General features: G+C 34.8%; 1 protein-coding gene across 2 annotated transcripts in view; it reads left to right on the plus strand.

Moving 5' to 3' along the window:
* Positions 527 to 21,090, plus strand: part of NEGR1 (neuronal growth regulator 1) — an 872,018-nt gene continuing 851,454 nt past the window's right edge. The window contains exon 1 of one of the 2 annotated variants that reach the window (XM_021097756.1): positions 527 to 1,227. In XM_021097756.1, the coding sequence (XP_020953415.1) occupies positions 1,052 to 1,227 (176 nt within the window). In that variant the 5' untranslated portion in view covers positions 527 to 1,051. The remainder of the gene's footprint in view (positions 1,228 to 21,090) is intronic. The other variant, XM_021097757.1, reaches the window with a different exon arrangement.

A 21,090-nucleotide genomic window follows, 5' to 3' on the forward strand; every position in this document is an offset into this window, starting at 1 on the left:
TCCACCGCAAGGCCTTGCAAGCACTCCCCTCATGTACCCTCAAAAAAGCAGCACACCACCCCACGCCACTGTCCCTATCTATTTCCGAAAAGAGGAAAAGAGTGAACTAGTTGGCCGCTTGTCAAGTGTAGCGCGGCCGCCCAGGCGACACTGGAAAAAAAATACATAAAATAAAACCTCACAGTCCCTGGCGTCATGATGGCGCCGACCACAACTTGGAGGACTTAAAAGTTACGGTGCCTCAAGAGGTAAAACGCACCTCTACTCTCTTCACCTCAGCTCCGACACGGAGACTTTTCTAGCAAAGCATCACTCTAATGCTTATGACAGGAAGGGAAGCGTTCGGTCTCCAGTGCCCCTCTTTTTTCTTCTCAGTTTACATAATTGTGATATACCTCTTCTTGATAGAAATACATATTTTTCGTTTTCTTTCTTTTCTCCCCCCTTCAACCCCCCCCCCCGGCCCGCTGCATCCCCAGTCCCCAGGCGGGGTTGCTAAGGAAACGGCCGCTTGGCAACGCGCGCGAGCCCGGGGGCCGCCGGCCGCCGCTGCGCCCCGCGTTGCTTCTGCTGCTGCTGCTGCTGCTGCTGCTGCTGCTACCGCGATTGCAGCCGCCGCCACCACCGCTCGCCCTGCCTCCGCCGCCGCGGCGCCTCCTCCCTCACTCGCCCGCGCGCTCGCCTCCTCGCTAGATAGTGTGCGAGCCGTCCGAGAATTAGACACACTCCGGACTCGGCCAAAAGCAACCGAGAGGAGGTGTAGTGTGGTGCTAGGGGGTGGGAGGGGAGGGAGGGAGGGAAGGCAAAGAGGAGGAGGAGGGGAGGCAAAAAAGAGAGAAACAACACGCAACAACTAGAGGAAGGAAAAAAAAGAGAAAGGAAAGAAACCCACCCACCCACACACACACACAAAAAAAAAAAATTCGAAAGAAAAAAAAGAAAAGAAAAAATTTCTGTGGCGCGCCGCCTGGTTCCCGGGAAGACTCGCCAGCACCAGGGGGTGGGGGAGTGCGAGCTGAAAGCTGCTGGAGAGTGAGCAGCCTTAGCAGGGATGGACATGATGCTGTTGGTGCAGGGTGCTTGTTGCTCGAACCAGTGGCTGGCGGCGGTGCTCCTCAGCCTGTGCTGCCTGCTACCCTCCTGCCTCCCGGCTGGACAGAGTGTGGACTTCCCCTGGGCGGCTGTGGACAACATGATGGTCAGAAAAGGGGACACGGCGGTGCTTAGGTAGGAAGAACGGCGTGCTTTTCGTACTTGTCTCAGTCTAATCTTTGTCTGTCTTTCCACCTTTTTTGCCTTCTTTTAAAACCAAGTAATGATGCTGGTAGTGATCACTATGAAAAGACCACATTCCAGGAAATCCAGGTGCTGATTCTGCCTGGAGCCCTGGCCCCTTTACCCTGGGGCAGGTAGCAAGCCGGACTGATGAAGCTAAAGCACTTTGCCTGATCGCCAAGCAGCCCGGGAATGAGTAAAGTGTGAGGTTTAGGATGGACAGGTGCCACTTGCAAACTCAGTTCACAAGGTCTCTGTTTTACTGTCATGGGGTACTCTTGGAGAGTCTGACAAGTTTATCAGGTTTGTTTCTATTTTACTCTAGCCTAAGCGACTTTTTCAAACTGCTGGCTCCCTGCTCCCGTGCGTTTTCCCTCTCATTTGGACAGTTAGATTCAATTTCTCCCTTTTCAGTTTCTTTATACCGCTTATCTCTTTTCATCGCTTTTCTATTTTTCTTTCTTTTTCTATTTTCTCCACATATTTTCTTTTTTATCGCAACCGCTCTGATCTCTAACCTCTTTTTTAACCCCCTCCCCTCCACTCATTACCTGTCTCCATTCCTTGTTTTTCTTCTTCACTAATATCCCTGTTCTGTGATCTTTTCTCTCTCTTTGACTCACATTTCCCGTCTCTTTCCCCATATCCTTTCCCATTTCTGCCACACACTTATGTTCCCTCTAACCCCTTCCAGTACCATTTTTTCACCCTCACAAATCTCTTTTTCTTAACCACACTCCCTCACATTCTCTGTTTCACATTCTCACACACGCTGGCACTTCCATGCTCTAACAACCACTTTCACATTCAGATCCTCTTTTACTGTCTAAAAGGTACACACTCCACTGCTCCCAACGCTGTCACTCACACATGTGTATATACGGTCTCTCCCTTTCCTCTCTCTGTTTTTATTTATGAAGGCATCCTTCCCTCTTTCCTCCCTTTTTCCATCTTAAGTTTTGCTTCATTTTCTCACTCCCCCCTCTTGCTTTCTTTTTCCCAAGCTTGAGCATGGAAATGTTTTGTCATTAGTGAACATCCTACCCTAATTGTATTCCTAAACAACACTACAGATAAGCTTCTGGGAACATTTCTGTCTATGAAAATATAAATCGATGATCAGCAGTGCTTAGATCTAAACAAGGCTAAACACCCTATTCCTTCATTTCCCATTGCCCTCCCTTCTTCCTGTGATACTCCCACCTGACATATACATCAAATCTCCCTGAAAGATCTTCTTTCTCTCCACTGGATGGTAGTTGGCTTGTAAGTGCAGATTGCACAAAATCAGTATATGTGGCCTGTCTAAGGTGAAAGAGAGTGGGGTATGTTTTATTTGAATCATGCAATATATTTTAAATTTAATGATCTGGGATCTGGGTGTGGTAAGTGATTTGCACCTTCTGAAACATGCTTATGAGTCCAACTTGCTGTGGAATACTATTATAGTTTCTAATATACACTAATAACATGCTTTTATAATAAATGTTATCTCTGCTTTAAACACACAAAGTGCCACTGGATGTATACAAAACTACTAGAAAATTTGTTATAACTTAGTAAAATAGCTTTTCATTGTCGGTAAAAGCAATGAACTTTTGGTCACACAGAGAATATAAATTAAACCCTTATTTATGTTCTTTATGTTAAGTTTGTTTCGGAAGTTTAAGCAACAGTGTTAAGGATGAAGCACTATCTTTAGAGGCTGCAAATCTATCGCTGCAACTGCAATCTACATGTTTGTAGCAGCATGTTGATTATTTGTAATGAGTATTAGCATTTTCAATCTAAAGAATTTGATAGACTGCTTGTCTTCTGATGGTATGTCATAGGCATTTTGTCTCTAATGAACAATCTAGCAAATGCTATGGCTAATGAAAATAGCTGAACCCATGTTCTGCCTCTAGGAGGCCTATGTTTAGTTCACTCTTTGCTTCTAGTAGTGAAGCTTCTTTAACTAGTGACAACAGTATCTTTCCAGTGTTGTTGGTTTGGTGCAGTCCTTGTTTACTTGTGTGCACTGTACCTCATCCATTTGTATGCTGTATCCTGAGTTTTGTAATATTGTAGTTTAGGGAACTTTTGTCTTTTAAACTTTTTAAAGAGATTAGAATCTCTGTCTCTTCTGAATGATGATTTTAACCAATTACAATTTTTTTTTAACTAAACAGAATCGCTCTCTTTTTTTTTTTTTGTCAGAGGAAGAAAATCTTATCTGTATTACTTAGTACCCAAAATAATTTGCTTATAGTAATTCTAGAATTCTCCAGAGAGTATCTCATTTTTATCTTTTTACATTGTCCATAGGTTTTAAATACTTTTAACATATATATCTACAATAAATTCTCTCTCTGTTAAAAAATTAGGATGTTTTAATTATTTTTCTTGACTCTCCTTCTGCAACTGGTATTTGTTCTGTTCATAGACCAGTACAGAAGAGCTTAAGGATGAATTGAGTGTAAGTCAGGTGTCATATTTCATCAAAAATAATGTCAGAGAGTTATATTTTACGTTTTTACTTTGGCTACCTGTATTTGATATGATTCTCTAATTCATTAGAAAACAAAACAAACAAAACAAAATCTTCTCTCATATGCACCCTCACATCAAAATACAAAAACCTAAAGCTCAGGAGAACACTTTACTTAATTATATATAATTTATTAAGCTTTACACATTATACACATTATACTCTATTTTTTCACTGTAACGCATTCCTCAAAGTGTCTCTAATAAAAAGCAAATAGTGGCATAACAGTTATCAAATAACTTAAAGTGCTAAAGGCCTGAAAGTGCAAACATGTCAGTCAGTGACTCTGTTGCTTGTGGTTACATTAATGAAATAGAAGTTTAAAGGTCAAATGATACATTTATATTTCCTAAATGCCAGAAGGTCTGTTTTAGAGAAAAGAATCAAGAAAAGCAAAACTTCCCTTATGTGGTGTTACCATTAAAAAAAAAAAAAAAAAAAAAAAAAAAAAAAAAGGAATTCATTCTGTGATCCACTAACTGTATCTATCATTTTGTAAATCAGCTACTCTGTTGGCTTATAATGAAGTTCCATTTAATAATTTCAGCATTCTTATCATTTTAACTTTGCCTTTAAGGTTGGTGAAAGAATATATTAAATGTCAGAATGTCCCCTACTGCTAATAATGATATTCACTGATAAATCTCTGAAGGATTCACCTGAGTTATTTGGATATTCTTGATAATGTATTTAATGATGCATCTGTTCAATATAGTAACATTTGATACCTCCCTTACTTAAACCTGAAATAAATGTGTGGGTGTCTAGAATACATTGTAATTTGCTACAAATTAATGTTTTTTAGTAATTTATGAGTACAGGATATGATTGCCACCACATTTAATACTTGTTACTATTTTATGCTTAACAGAATTTGTTAATCTCTATATGGAGAAATTAACTTTTTCTCCAGTCTTCAAATTGCATTTTATAGTACATGGATACCTGAGTTAATGTTTCATGAGGTGACATAGCAAAGAATGGGATAAGCTAGAACCACATTGATCATTCTTCAAGATCCAGTGTTTCTAGACCTAGAAAATCAAAGGAACATAACTCTACTCTGGGTTGATACATACATTTTTGTTGCTTTTTGTTGTTGTTGTTTTGTAGTTTTGTTGCTACTTTAATGTGAATCTCATACTTTATTCTTCCCTGATTAGCAAATATAGTTATGTTAACGTGTCCAAAATGTTTAATGTTCTTTGGAAAAAATATAAGGAAAAACCTCATTATATCCTCCCACTTTGTAAAAAGTCATGTCATTTATAAGCTAATTCTTTCAATATGTTTCTCTTTCAACTATTCTATGAATTTGTACATTTTAAACAGCCTTCCTGATATGACTTCAAAATATCCTATTCTCTGCTTGTCATGCTTTAATCAAAGGAAATAAGAGAGATTCTTTTCTTAAATTTGGTATGTTCTTTGACAAAGTTGAATGCAACTTTGTTATTTTAATGCAATAGATATGAATGGAAGTTATATGAAATCCTAATAATGACATTTTAATAAGTAGGAAGACTTTTGTTTCAAACATGGAACATAGAACGCATTTACACAGAAGATATTTCCATTGGAAGTCACAAAACTTTTACAAATAGATTTATAAATGGATATGACGAGTATTTATCATTTAGCTTATTTGTCCCATACATTTGACTTTTGATTAGACTATGTTAATTAGTTTTGGTTTGAAACAAATGCTATTAGATATAAGAAAATAAATGATTTATGTATGAAAATGCAGAATTACCAGTAGCAATAGAAACCAATTATGCTGTACTTTTGGAATGTAATTGAAGAGTCTCTCCAATGAGTCTCTTCACACTCATCCATTGAGTTCTTCCAACACACAGAACATCACATATTCCAAATATGTTGTTCAACTATATAGGCATTTTCAATTTAGAACATTAAGGCTTTAATTTAAAACCTATATGCTTATGAAATAGTGTCATTGTACAAATCTTTTTAAAATTCTGAGTTTCTTTTCCTTCTTAAAAAAAAAAGGAGTAATAGTTATACTAAGTTAATTTGGAAAAATGTACTCCAGAATGTGGAATAAAATTATACATTGTTACCTCCAACGATTTGCAAAACTGTTCTATTAGCATGACATATTGCTTAGTACATTAATATACAGTCATTCATTATATTAAAGGATAATATAGTATTTTTAAATTTTCTAGATAAATTTTTATCCAATCTTTTTAGTTCAAAAGAGCTGATGAGCCCATGTAGTTATATAATCTTTGAACACAAGCATGTTAATGACCTATTAAATCTATTAATTTAATAGATTTTAAATAGATCATATTCACAATTAAATAGCTCCATGAAATAATTTTGTAATACCTGACTTTTGAAAAGTTTGGAGAAATATTCATATCCTATATGTGAAGGTTCTGAGCCTGACTGACCAGATCCAACCTTCATCCTTCTGCTATGCTATTGGTGATGAATTCTGAAGGTAATCCCTAGGCAACATTTCCTAGTTGTCCATGTCAGCTGTCTTCAGGCTATGGTTATCCAAGGGAAGATAGTTTGAGGGAAAGGGAGGACCCCATGAGAGCGAGGCCCATGTGTTTCTCTGCTCCTTCATTGCTTTGGGCAATGTGCAGCAGTGTCTCCATCTCCCACTGGAACGGCTTTGCTCCATTTTCCGCTGGATAACTGGCTCTTTGGCTTCCGTATACTGCCTCACATATTTATTCTTCCATCCTGAGAGTAGCAGTGGCTTCCTGCTGTTTTAGCTCTGGGGTTGTTTTACCATGACCTGTTCTTCTTAACTTTTCCACCCCCTTTGCAATTAATTTCCTCTGTTTTAAACATTGAGGATGGTTTAATTTTCCTGGTAGAACACTGATTGATGCATAGTGAGAAGTATAGTTTCAATGATATTCATACATTTGATTGAATACTACTTTGCTCTTGGTAAATGTTATTTCTTAGCACTGCTTATAATAGTTGTTTGAGGAGACAGGCATAGAATTTAAACCATCACAGCACTGAGAAAGATGGTTATTTGGGTATTGTCCACACCGAGATGATGGAGAGCACAGTAAAGCAGTTGTATAAATATTTAATTTAGTATATGACTGAATAATTAATTTCAGTAGAAAATATGAAGATACTAAGGGTGGGATAATTAAGACATTGATGAATATAAATTGGCAAGACCAATAATACTGTATCTTTGTTTTTTTTGACAGAGCAAAAGAGAAACAGGGCTAGACTCTGTTTGTGGCTATGTGATCAAAATGCTGAACTACTAATTCCTACAGTGTGGACTATTGAAATCAATAGGAATTAAAGGCCTTCCTTTTATGTAGCTTAATACCTGAAGAGCAAATCAAAGTTTTTAGTTTCTTATGAAGTATATGACCATAGTAGTGTACATGACCACATTACATTAGAAATTAGTCTCTCAAGCCGTTTGAATATTTTGATTAGAAATCTGATCAGAGAGTTCCCACTGTGGTGCAGTGGGTTAAGAACCTGACTGCAGCGGCTTGCCTCATGTTACTATGGAGGTACGGGTTATATCCCTGGCCTTGGTGGGTTAAAGGATCTGGCATTGTTGCAGCTGTGGCTTATATTCAGTCCCTGGCTTGAGAACTTCCATATGCTGCAGGTGTCGCCATTAAAAAAAAAAGTCCACATTTCTACCATATTCTGTTTGAAATATCATACACTAAGATATTATAGATGTCACACCACTAAAATGTAAGAGCTAAGGGAAGCTTTATTGTAGGTATTGTATGTTTTTACTCTCCCACTTAACTGAATATTAGATGATATGGTGACTTTCCCCTTGCCTTCTTCAAAATACTTTCTGAAAGATACTATGTAGGTGTCTAGTCACCATAAAGTCCTTTGGGTACATTTCTCCACACTTTTTCAGGAAATATGTTAATTTAAAACCATTATTAATGACTGTCTCTCAAGAATGCTTGAGAGAGGATTCCTGATTTGGGAAGGAAGCTGGACTTCATAGATTTCTGCCATTCCATTTCTCTCAAAGCTTTGCTTATTCATTTTAGATTGTATGCACACTTTCTATATGTAAGAAAAACTAAAAATTATTGCTGTGTTTTTCCCTATGAGCATCATATTATCTGCCTTTTGGCTTTTATAGAGGAAATTTTAAATTAGATCACATACTTTTTTCAGGTATTTTATGTATTTCACATTCACTAGTGGAAACAAACTTCTGCACTACTAGAGAATAAAGTCTAGGATTTTTCTGAATCTAATCACTATCAAATTGGATTTTAATTAGTCTACCATATCTAAAAATGTGACATAATTTATAAGATATTGAAGAAATTTAGTAATAGTGAGAATTTTTTGATGTTTTGTTGAAGTAGTTTCTGGGTTTTTTTTTTTACTGTATTAATTCTGATTGGCAAAAAAAACCTGGATTTGCAAGCTCTATGACCATTGTCATCTGTTTCTAGGGCCTTAATGTAGAAGCTTGCATATATCAGGCCAGTATCCACTATGTTTTAAATTAATGAATTTTTTTGAAGATTAAGCAAAGGATTAAATGTATATGTTCTTTAGTTTATTGTTTCAAATTTTAATAATGGTGATGTCTTTAATACTGCGATAGATCTGTGTGCTTATAGTGATTAAGTTCTTTTTATTGAATTCATACATCAACAGTCCTGCCTTAAGTAACTCCTGAAGAAGTCCTAGTGGGTTGAGACACACCACACACACATTGGAATCATTCAGTGTCTTTAAATTGCTGGACACAGTCTACTATTGGGTCTTGAAAAAAATGTACTGGATACTAAAGGTAATTTTTTAGTAAAATATGCTAAAATAGGGTAAAAGCATTATGCATAATAAAGTAAGTATCATTTGATTAAACTTTTATTTTGTGTGTTTGTGTGTGTGTACTGTGCCAAGATTTATATGTATTTTTTACTGTGGGTTTCAGCAGAAAAATTTTGGAATGCAATTACATAGGTTGTAAGATTTTAAGATGTACTTATAATTTCGAGAAGATCTAAGATTTTAAATTGTATAGGAAGGCTTTTGCTCTTTGCAATTACAGTCAGCAGATAATAGGAACAGTTCAAAATAGCAAAATGTCTGTTGTAACCTTCTAACATTTTTTTTTTCTGTTTCTACCTCAACTCATGGAGTCTCCTTTTCTCCTAAAGTTTCAATTAAGTAAAATCAATAAAGATACAGAAGTGGAGAGAAGTGGCTATTTGCTTTGAATAACTCTCAATTGTGAAAAGTAGATCATAACTTTTGTATCATTCTGATTATCTTCCAGAGGTAGGTCCACAGTACTTTATAAACCACAGTGTATTGATACTAGCTGATAGAATTTTAATGTGGTCGTATGACTTTGATTTATAATTTTGAGGAGGTTATCTATTAGCATAGTCGTTTCTAAGCCATATCAAGTTCTGAATCCTGACAGAGGACCTTCGATGCTTTAAGCATCCAGCTGGCACGGAATTTGGTCTTTTAATCACTTTCTCTAGGAAAAAGGAAATATAGGAAAGGAGGAATTTGGCAGTGTTGCCAGAATTAAGTGTTGTTCTTTTGAACAGAAGCCAATGCATTATATTTTCTGGATAGCTGGTAATTTGTTCAATTTAAGGAAAATGTTTATAACCCTTTTTGGTCCAGAACTAAACTGTTCTTTAATGAATTTTACCAAGTTGTTTGGACACAAGTCCAATGCCTCTGCTCATGTAGGGCTTATTTAAAACTATGGCTACTGCCATAAAATGTTGAAAGATTGTGGATGATTTAAGGGCAGTAGGAAAAACTGTTATGTTCTCTTCAGAAACCCCTTTCCTCTCGTGCTACTAAATTAAATTTAGTTATTATAATGATTTGAGATATTATGAACATAATATGTATTATAGTGTATATAATATATAAATAATACTATCCTGAAGGCAGGACAGTATTATTTGGCATTCTCTCTAGTAATGTCACATGTTATTGAACATTAAATGAATAAGTAAAAGGGTTCATAAAGTTTTCCTAATATTATAGATATTTCTTACAGGAGATCATATTTAGATATACTGGAATTGTAAGTAACCTAGTTTCAGATTAATGTCTTGGTAATTGATCAGTTAAATAGAAAATGGCATCTCTACTCCTTGACATATGGCCGACATATTATTAGTGCTCAAAATCTGAATGTTGAGTGAAGGGATTGAAGAAGAGGGGGAGGGAAGGAGAGAGAGGGAGAAAGGGAGAGAAGAAAGTATGTTATGATATGTGAGTGACTTCTAATCAAACTACCTAAAACTTTGGATTGCTGGGATACATAAGGTTAAGCCCACATTGTTCTACATGGAATCATTACAATAAAAATGAACACATTTTATTTCATGTAATTCATTTACAAATTGGAATAATCCTAAATCTACATCCCTCTCTTAATGAAGTGATGTACATTGTACAAGTTGAAGTTCTGAAAAACTATTTTACACTCAAGTATATGTCTTCTTTCTAAGTTACTAGTCCATTTATGTTTATTTCATTTTTAAAGACAGTAAGGTTTTACCTTGGCCTGCAGTGAGATTGGGGGCTAATTTGGGAAATATGTTCACAAAAAAGAAATTATATATAAATGTTTAAGTCACTTCTTACCTGTCTTCTTGAGCATATGTCATCGATCATTTTTTTGCTCAAACATTGTTAGTATGAAATAATAGAAATAAAAAAGTTATTTTTTGCTTATGCGCAGAGTTTATCTCATGTTGGAATTGTTTAGTTGCAGTGAAATCTGTCTTGCTTTGATGTGTCCAGAATGGGAGTGATGAAAGTTTGAATACTTCTCTACTTACTGGCAACATGACCTTAAACAAATGTCTTGTTTTCACTTAGTACCTCTCTAGCAGAACAACATAGATTATATATAAAATGCTAACACATTATCCACCGAACAATAAGCACTAAATTTAAATAAGTTAATAATTTTATTCTCCTTTTCTTCTTGATCTGAAATTTGTTGGTGCTGCTTACTGATATGGGTATATTTTTCCCCATTTAAATCATTGTATCAATTATTTATGAATCCACTGGGTAATATCATTGAACACATATTTTTTGTGATTTTGTTAAAATAACACTTTAGTAAAATTCTGTAATGTCAGATGGTGAGCTAAGCCTTGGTTCAACAAAAGACTGCAAGGAAGACTGAAATAGAGGTTTATTTCTCAGAGGTCCTGGAAGAAGTATATGGCACACCTGCAGGGTCACACAGGGAGGTCAAGGCAGGATGACTGCAAAATGAGTAGTAGGACCTGGGGCACATGGCCTTACTAGGGTTCGTGGGTGGAGTGCTTTTGGGTTCCCTGGCTAAGGGCGAATTGGTCAGTGGGGTTTTATCTAAGGAATGCCAAGGGGAAGACACACTGGGGAGGCAGGGTCGAATGTTGTTTATAAGGGCTGTTGAGGAAGTGATGTCAGGAACTTAATGGTTGCTGCTAAGTGTTCCCACTGTTTTCTAGGACATGTGCTGGTGGGAGGGACTAGTATCAGCTCAAGGTCCCTTTGCTCAGTGAGTGCCTTGGTCACACAAAGTGGATGGCCAGGTGCAATAGCATGGAGTAGTTTAGCTAAATCTTAACATTTTATATTTTTAAGATTCTTTTCAATGGAGGTACTTGTATTTGTTGCTGTTGAGCCCAGTAAGCAAGTAAGAGAACTCCAAATGTGGAAGTAGAAAAGCACCAAAAGATGTTTTAGTGGATAGGGTGCAGACCTAGAGCACTCAAGAGCAGTGAAACCTCAAACTTTATGCTCAGCAAACTGATGGTGATTTGATTCACTTATCAGAAGTAAGAGATCACTGTAATTGGGTGTTCACATGAAACATCAAGGACAGAAGAAGAAATGAAAAGAGACAGAAGAGAAGAAATAAGAGGGATTAGAAAGTACAATGAGATGGCAGTGGAGAGTTCGAGGGTGAAGATTAACATTTGTGACAGAGTTTAGAATGGAAGAGGTGATAACTGGTGACAACATTGAAATTGTCCATGAGAGGGCTAGAATTAAAAAAAAAAAAAGCTGTGTATTCTGGATATGGAAGAAAATAATTATTCAGGAGTAGATATGCCCTTATAATTTTTTAGGGCATCTATATGTTATGCTGAGACAGTATACTGTTTAGAAGCAGTATTTATGGGCAAGAACTTTATGTCTGTTTTGTCATTTTATCTGTAGACAGTTTGTTCAGTAGAAGTTCAGAAAATATGAATGCTTGCTCTAATTCTGCACATTTTCCAAATACACAGCAGAATGATTTAAGTTCATAATCATGATGAAACCATCAACATCATGATTCAGATTCAACTAACACCATGATTCAGAATCATCTAACATATATTGAGTACCTACTATATATGACATATTTTCACAACAATATGCAATGAGATATTGCTTTCCCAGTTTTATAGCCAAATAAATTCAAGCAGAAAATGTAGGATAACTTGCCCCAGGTAGTACAGGTAGTGACTGAGCCAGAATTCAAATCTGGGTACTTTTATCCCAAGCCCCTTAACTTTATTATCTTGTATCTCACATTAAGAATAGATCAGAACAGTGGATACATTTAGTGCTTACTCAGTTATTGAACATTTATTAAGGACCAGCTGCACTTTAGTTACTAAGTTGACAATGATTAAAAGAATCAAGACAGTGTGTTATGTGATGAGAAATATGAAATTATTTTAAGTGAGAGTAAGTACTTAGAATATATTGCACAGTTGAATTTACTAGATATATAATGGTGAATTCTTAAAACTATAAATATTCTGAAGAAAAGCCTCTCATCACAAAATGATTTTATCCCTAGTGATTACAGCTATTGATAATACAAGAGAAACTGATTCTGTCTCTAATGATTACAAGCTACTGATAATACAGGATAAAAAATGAACAGCTTTGAATGGCACTTACAGTTAGGGGTTAAACATTGGTTATCTCCCTGAGTCTTGCAGCAACCCATAACTTTTCTCCTTTGTAAGTGGAGAAACAAACCCATAGAAAAAGAAGAATTTTCTGAGCTTTAATACAGCTAGTAAATGGCATAACGGGGGTTTGACGGCTTCATGTCTTCGAAGCCCTTGCTCAATTTTTTTTAAAGCTATTAAAAAAAAAAAAAAAAAGAGGCTAGGAAGTCCTGTCTTGGCTCAGTGGTTAAGGTACCCGACTAGTATGCATGAGGATGTGGCTTCCATCCCTGGCTTTGCTAGGTGGGTTAAGGATCCGGCGTTGCCATAGGCTGTGGTGTAGGTCGCAGACGCAGTCGGATCCCCCTATGTATTTCTCAGAGCTTTTTTTTTTTTTTTTAATTTGCCTTTTTAGGGCCGTACCCTCGGCATATGGAGGTTCGCAGGCTAGCGGTCGAATAGGAGCTGTAACTGTCTGCCTATATCACAGCCACAGCAATGTGGGACCTAAATCACATCTGTGACCGAGACTAAGGCTCAGGACAAAGTCAGATCCTTAACCCACTGAGCAAGGTCAGGAATCGAACCCTCATCCTCATGGATGTTAGTGGGATTTGTTACTGCTGAGCCACAAGGGGAGCTCCCTCGGAGTTTTTTGTATACTGTGTCCTTAATGGGAAAAGGAAACGAAGCTATTGCTTGCTATAGTATTCGAAGTCTCAAGTTTAATCCTTTGACTACTGATGCTGGTATAATTCTAAAAAGCTGAATCAGGTTGAATTAGAACCCTCCCCCTCCTTTGAAAATAGTTAGGCAGCCTAGAATGTTGGGCACTATTCTTTCCCCAGACTGATGAAAGTATTAGAAAAAATATTCAGGGACCTATAAAAGATGCTTTTATTTCAGTTTCGTTAAACATATCAGTAATATGTTATAGAATTTTATGTTTAATTGCAGTCAGTAAATCAAATGAAATGTTAGCATTAATTTGCTTTTTTTCTGATAGCTGGTAGGAGTATATATAGTTGATATCCTAATTGAATGGAAACTTGTTTTTATCTGCTGCTGTGTAAGAATAGAGTGCTTGGGGTTAATAAATGCAGACTGTTGCCTTTGGAATGGATTAGCAATGAGATCCTGCTGTGTAGTACTGGGGACTATGTCTGGTCACTTATGATGAAGCATGATAATGTGAGAAAAAAGAATGTACGCATGTATGTGTAACTGGGTCACCATGCTGTGCAGTGGAAAATTGACAGACACTGTAAATCAGCTATAATGGAAAAAAAATAAAAATCATTATGTAAATAAATAAATAAAACAAAAAAAGAATCTTCATAAATGTGCTTACATATCCACCTTCTACAGATCTTATGTATGCATCTAAAAGGAGAATATATTTTATAATGACTTGTTCTTTGGCTATGCAAAGCTTTCCTAATATAAAGTCCTATGTTTCTTATTCATTCAAGGACATTTTCAACTCTGTCTAGACTAATTCCAACTCCTCTTTTTCTGAGTACTGAATTCCTTCACCTTTCCATTTCATAATGTTTATTCTGTCAACTTCACATCACAGTATTGTTATCTATTTAGCCTCTACAAAGGAAGACCATTGTCTTATATAACAATGATTCGTATATACGTTTGCAAATTCTTCACAGGACTTTGTATCTGCTACTTGTACAGACTATATTTACTAAATTCTAGGGTATTTGATTTTTCATTTTCTTTTCTTTTAGGAATTTGTTTTGTGTTTTTCCCCACTCATTGTGTAGTTCTTTGCCCATAGAAACATTTTCTTTCAAACATTCATTCACCAATTTTCAACATATATTTATTGAGATTAACAGCATATATATTTAAGAGATAATGTCCCTTCTTTGGAATTTACATTCTAGTTAAACCTGTATCCCTAAACAGTGTTGTATGGTGTAGGAACTTATGTTTGACTTTTTACTTCACAAGCTATTAGCTCGGTGGGCATAAGCAAGTTATTTGGTTTTTATGAGACTCAGTTTTCTTATCTATAAAATGAAAATATGATAGGTACTCCGATACTTTTCTGAATGCTATTAATAATGTATGTGAGGAGTTCCCGTCGTGGCTCAGTGGTTAACAAATTCGACTGGGAACCATGAGGTTGCGGGTTTGATCCCTGGCTTTGCTCAGTGGGTTAAGGATCCGGTGTTGCCATGAGCCGTGGTGTAGGTCGCAGACGTGGCTCAGATCTAGCATTGCTATGGCTGTGGTGTAGGCTGGCAGCTGCAGCTCTCATTAGACCTCTAGCCTGGGAACCTCCATATGCCGTGGGAGGGGCCCTAGAAAAGGCAAACAACAACAACAACAACAACAAAATGCATGTGAATATGTCCAAAGGAATATTCAGCACATGGTTGGTGTTCAATGGCAGTGTCTTTTTCTTTCTGTCTTATTATTTATAGCTGTTAACTTATCTCTAGGACTATCTAGTTAAAGAAATTGTTGCATGTTATTTGTGATTCCTGTATTGTATTTGTTACCTAATATCTTATGAAGCTTGACTATTTTTAATTCAAGGCAGCTTTGTGGTACCTTGAAAAGTAAAGTTATCACTTGACTCTCATTCATCTTGTTTCTATTGCTTGGACTAATTTTTTTCTTCGTCTAAGATGCTTTGCCTTTGTATTGTCCTCTCTTTGATAGTTTTATACATGAATTTTACCCTAAATTTACCAGTTTTGACATATTCTGAATGTTCATGAACAATGTATTTTCTTCCTGATATTCTTGTCATCATTATATGTTTCTTCTAAAATTCTACACTTTTCTCAGTATACTTGCATTATCATTTTTCTTGGTTGGAATGGTTATATAAGGAACCCTTCATAATTATCACCTGTTCCTCTGTTTGATCAACAAGCAAACAGTATTTGAAATTCTTCTACAAATAATTATTCATTGAACTAGAACTTCCATGCTTTAGTCACTTAATTTTATGAGTTAATTTGAGCCTTCTACCCACAGTGGAATGCATGACACTTCTGTCTAATCTCAATAATTGATGAGCTGATTTTCTGACTTCCTGGGCATTTTTTAAAAATCTCATCATATTTGACATATATAATCACTTGGTTTCTGGCTGACAATACCTAGACTTTTCTGTATCATTTATCTTCAAGTAGTATGCAGTTTTCATGATGATTATATGAGAAAAATGACTAAAATGTAAATTATTGTTAATTTTTTTCATTTACATTAAAACCTCTATTCACCTTTCTTCTCCTATGCAAGAATAGTGGACTTTTAAAAATTTCATTTAATCCTTTCATTACTTCATCATTTTTTTACTTCCACCTATCTATACATGTGCATTCAGATTGGGCGTTTTAGAAAGACGTCATATTTCTTTGAATAGTTAAAAAATTTGGATCAAGAAACTAATTAAGATTAGTTACTTCTCTATAAAATGGATTAATGATATTATCGTACTTATGGGTTATGATAAATAACGTTTGAAAACTCCTTAGTGTCATGCCTCCTACAAAATGAATAATGAATAAGTTTTAGCTATTATTAATTTTGTAAATATCATTAACAGTATACTTTTATTAATAATTTAGGGGATTAGCTGACAGCATCCAAAATCAAGATCCTCTGATAATTTGCTTACTTCTGTATACTCTGGCATACTCGAGGGACTTATTTCATTTATTTTTTATTTCTGATAGGACCTTTGCACTTGTCCCATCTTTTGTGGGAATTTCTTCTCCACGTCAGTTGATTTTCCAAGATGGCTTTTCATAATTTCTGAGTTCTATTCATTTTCTAAATGTAGCTCCATGCTAATTATTTCATGGAATCTTTATTAATTGCCCAGAACTGAAAAGTCAAAAGCAAAATTGAAATGAATGGAAGTGTGTGTGTGTATGTGTATGTGTGTGTGTGTGTGTGTGTATCCCCAAAGGTATAATATATATCCAACTACAAACATGCATGTGCATATTTACAAACTTATTTACTTCATAATTTTGTAAGCCTGAACAATTACCTCACATTCATACTGGACTTAACAAAATATGCCTGGTGAACATAAGCAGTTCCTTCCTTGTATTTTGGTTATTTAAATACATGTTTTGAAAAATACCTCTACCCTACTATAGGCCTTGAGAAGGAAGAATTGTTACCTTAATTGCCCCCTTCAGTAGGCTTGGTGAATAGAAGATTGTCTGTGGAAATAAGTAAGTGAATCTTCAAAAAAGCTAGTGTCTCATAATGGAATCTTTCCATGTTTGGCTTGTGAATGTTACCTACTTAGACATGTGTTTCTAATTTGTTAGCTTATTGTAGTTTACTATTAATTAACATATTTTATATACAAGTCCCTCTTGGAGTACAGGTTAAGGTGTGTGTGCATCCACATATCCATTTCTTAGTGTTCATTTTAGTTTTATACAAATCACTAACCAGAAATTTTATGAGGCAGGGGGACATGTTTGCCTTATAAATATTACTCCCATATTCCCAGAAAATATTAATATTGGTAATATTATAATGGTACAATAATATGGATGGGAAATATTCTTATTAAAGATCATCTCAGGAATTAAAAACAACATTGCCTAAAAATAATATTTTTTTGGTATTCAATTAAATAAAATCACTTGAATTCTAGAGTGAATGGTGCTATAGTGTTTTTCCCCCTAATTTTTTTGAGTAGAGCAATCATCAAATAGGATATCACAATTTGGGAAAAAGAATTAAGTTACAATATAATAAGACCAATTGAATTTATTAAGAGTGGGATAATTGTAATGAATATTGTATCATGGTAATGAGGATAATGCCTGTGACTTCTGTAGCCTAACCAAAAATAATTTTAAAATTCTTAAAATTAGGAAGGCAGCTCATTAAAAACTTTTTAAATATCTTATAAAATCTTAATAGGCACACTTAATATTGCATGCTTTAAGAATTTAAGAAATAAGAGTCCTTAGTTTGGTTTTAACAATAAAGAACTTTTGGTTTATGATGCTTTTCTGATTTAGTAATTAAATGTAACCAAATACTTAGTGGAACATTCGATGAATGGTTTGTTGATTGATTGTTTTACATTTCCTTGAACAACTCTTCACCACTGACTTGTTATTCCTAATGGAGAGGCATTATATAAAGTAATTCTTAGTAGTTAAATTGTGCCATTTGTATCTGTTATTTTCTTAGAGAAAACTCAAAAGAGGAAGTTTGATACACTCTTAAGATTAACTGGAAGTACTGACGTTGATTGACTTTAGTACCACAAAGCTAACTAAAATAAAAAGTTAACAAAAATTGTCTTGTCAATAAGAGTCAATTTATTACCTGTTAAATTATATTCATTTAGCATTAGCAGATAGGCTGGTGATCAGATAGTCAGACAGCTATCATCATTGATGCATAATTAAAACAAAATATTGTCCAGGTGTTTAGAGTTATAGCTTAGAGAAAAAAAATCTGACATATAATGTATATACAAATTAATACCAATGGTTTAGTTATATAACATTTGATTAAAAATAAAATAGTTATTAAACTATTTTATGAAGAAATGAAAATTGAATAACTACTTAAAATTTGCTTAGCATAAGAGTTTATATAATGAATTATAAATGTTTTAATTTAATAAATAATTTCAAAATAGACAAATATATAAAGTAAGTTCTTGCTAATGGTTTTCCATAGATAGAAAAATTAGGCTTAGGTACATTTAAATTTTTTTTTTATTTTGTCTTTTGTCTTTTCTAGGGTCTCACCTGCAGCATGTGGAGGTTCCCAGGCTAGGGGTCCAGTTGTAGCTGTAGCTGGCGGCCTATGCCAGAGCCGTGTCTGCGACCTACACCACAGCTCAAGGCAACACCGGATCCTTAACCCACTGAGTAAGGCCAGGGTTGAACCTGCAACCTCATGGTTCCTATTCAGGTTTGTTAACCACTGAGCCACGACAGGAACTCCTAAAAAATTTTTTTTATGTTCAGTAAGAGAGTTTTTAAAGAAAAAAATAATACTGGCATTTTAAATGATGAATTTTTCAAGTAACAAAAACGTCTGTACATTGTTGAACATTTTGTAGGTGTCAGTAGGGGCTGTATTTTCTGTTATTAAAAATAATTGCTATGTTTAAATATAAAATATATTTAAATTTTACATTTATATTTTTACATTGTAAAAATTTGACATTTGAAAAAAGGTAAACATTAGTATAAAACTATTTATACTAATAAATAGTTTCCATATATTATTTTACTTTGAATAATAAACAATAAAAGACATTGTAGGATGATGAATATCAAAAAATAAAAATATAATTCTTAAAATATATTTATTTTTAGTATTAATTTTTCTACATTTAAAAGCCTTCAACATATTCTCTAATTGTTTAATAAAGTGTAAGTAATTCCATTAAAGTAGAAATCAAGATATGATTATAAATAGATAAATTTTGAATTAAAATTTAAACTTAGATTTCTTTCATTTTTGAAAATAATTTATATTATTATAAAATAATTTAATATTAAATTTTGCTTACAGGTATTCTTATTTAAATATCACAACATACTTATGAGGTAAGTAGCACAAGTGTTAAAATTCTAATTTTACAAATAAACACAGGCTTAGATGTTTAAATACTTTTTGATTACAAAAAATAATTATGTCTTGAAAATATGAAAGCTTGGACAGGAATTCAGTCTGAATTTTTGTTTAATATACTTTCTTCATATTACTGATTGCATACACATAAACTACTCAATGGTACAGATTTTATTTTGATATAAAGGGACTCTAGAACATTTTATAGTGGCCCTGATATTGAATATATCTGTCATAACTGATACCTCTAATTTCAGGAGATGAATACCTGTTAGTGCTGGTTCTTTAGCCAGATGCACAGTGAAGAAATTATGCTACCACCTCACTTAATTTGGGGTTGAAATTAATTATCAGAGAGAATTTTTACAGAGAGAAGTGCCTGTGTGGCAGTAGTTTGAGAGAGAACAGTCTATTCAAGTAAAAGAGAACTTTAAGTTCTACAGGGTGTGTTTTCTGTCCATTTTGTTTTGTTTTGTTTTGACTAGATTCATTCATCTCAAGTTTATATATATTTATTCATCTCAAGTTTTATACATTTATATAATTTAAGGTTATTTTTATTAAGCATATATTTAATTTAACAACATATTCTCCTTCCCTTGTTGGTTAGAAAAACAAAAACAAACTACTTAAACATTAAAGTAAAATGTTCCTTTTGGAGAAGTAAAACATCCATTTTGTATACTTAATTTCTAATAATAAAGGACTTTGATCACTTTTGATCAGCATTTTCCCAAGTGATGTTATGGGGAAAGCTAATCTATGCAATAATACAAAACAATCTCTTTCAGCTGACCTGTATGTGATAAACACTCTGTTTCTTCTAAAAAATTCCAACAGGTGCCCACAGCATACAATGAACGTCTTTTTAAAATGTATGTAGAAGTTTCTTCCTGTGAGTTGAATTTTGAGGTTAGCAGAGTCAGTTAAGGTATAAGATATTTTTTGAAAATAATTATGTTTGACTAGATGTAGATGGAATAACTGTAACATATTTGTAGCAAAATTATTAAAATCTAGATTAATCCTACATTCAGAATGTTTAACAAATGTCTTTTAATTGTCATTCCACTTTGAAGAACAAGAAACTGAAAGTCTGATCATCTTAAGTGGAACATTATGTGATACAAGAAAGACATTGTGGAACTTTAATCAGAAGTCATATTTGGAGTTCCCATCGTGGCGCAGCAGAAACAAATCCTACTAGGAACCATGAGGTTGTGGGTTCGATCCCTGGCCTTGCTCAGTGCGTTAAGGATCCGGCGTTGCTGTGATCTGTGGTGTAGGACGCAGACATGGCTTGGATCCCACACTGCTATGGCTCTGGTATAGGCCAGCGACTACAGCTCGGATTAGACCCCTAGGCTGGGAACCTCCATATGCCGCAGGTGCGGCCCTAAAAAGAAAGACAAAAGCCAAAAACTAAAAAAGTCATATTTGCAATTTTGTTGCAGAAAAATTAATTCTTAGATTTAACATGAAATGTCAAATATTAATTTTCCCAAATATGTAGTTTTATCAAAACCGTTTTATCTTGGATTTTTTTTTTTTTTTTTTTTGCTTTTTATGGCCGCATCCGTGGCATATGGAAGTTCCCAGGGTAGGGTTCGAATCGGAGCTGTAGCTGCAGCCACAGCAATGTGGGGTCCAAGCCGCGTCTGCGACCTACACCACAGCTCATGGCAACGCCAGATCCTAACCCACTGAGCAAGGCCAGGGATTGAACCCAAAACC

This window comes from Sus scrofa, chromosome 6 (genome assembly GCF_000003025.6).
Source record: "Sus scrofa isolate TJ Tabasco breed Duroc chromosome 6, Sscrofa11.1, whole genome shotgun sequence".
Lineage (NCBI taxonomy): Eukaryota > Metazoa > Chordata > Mammalia > Artiodactyla > Suidae > Sus > Sus scrofa.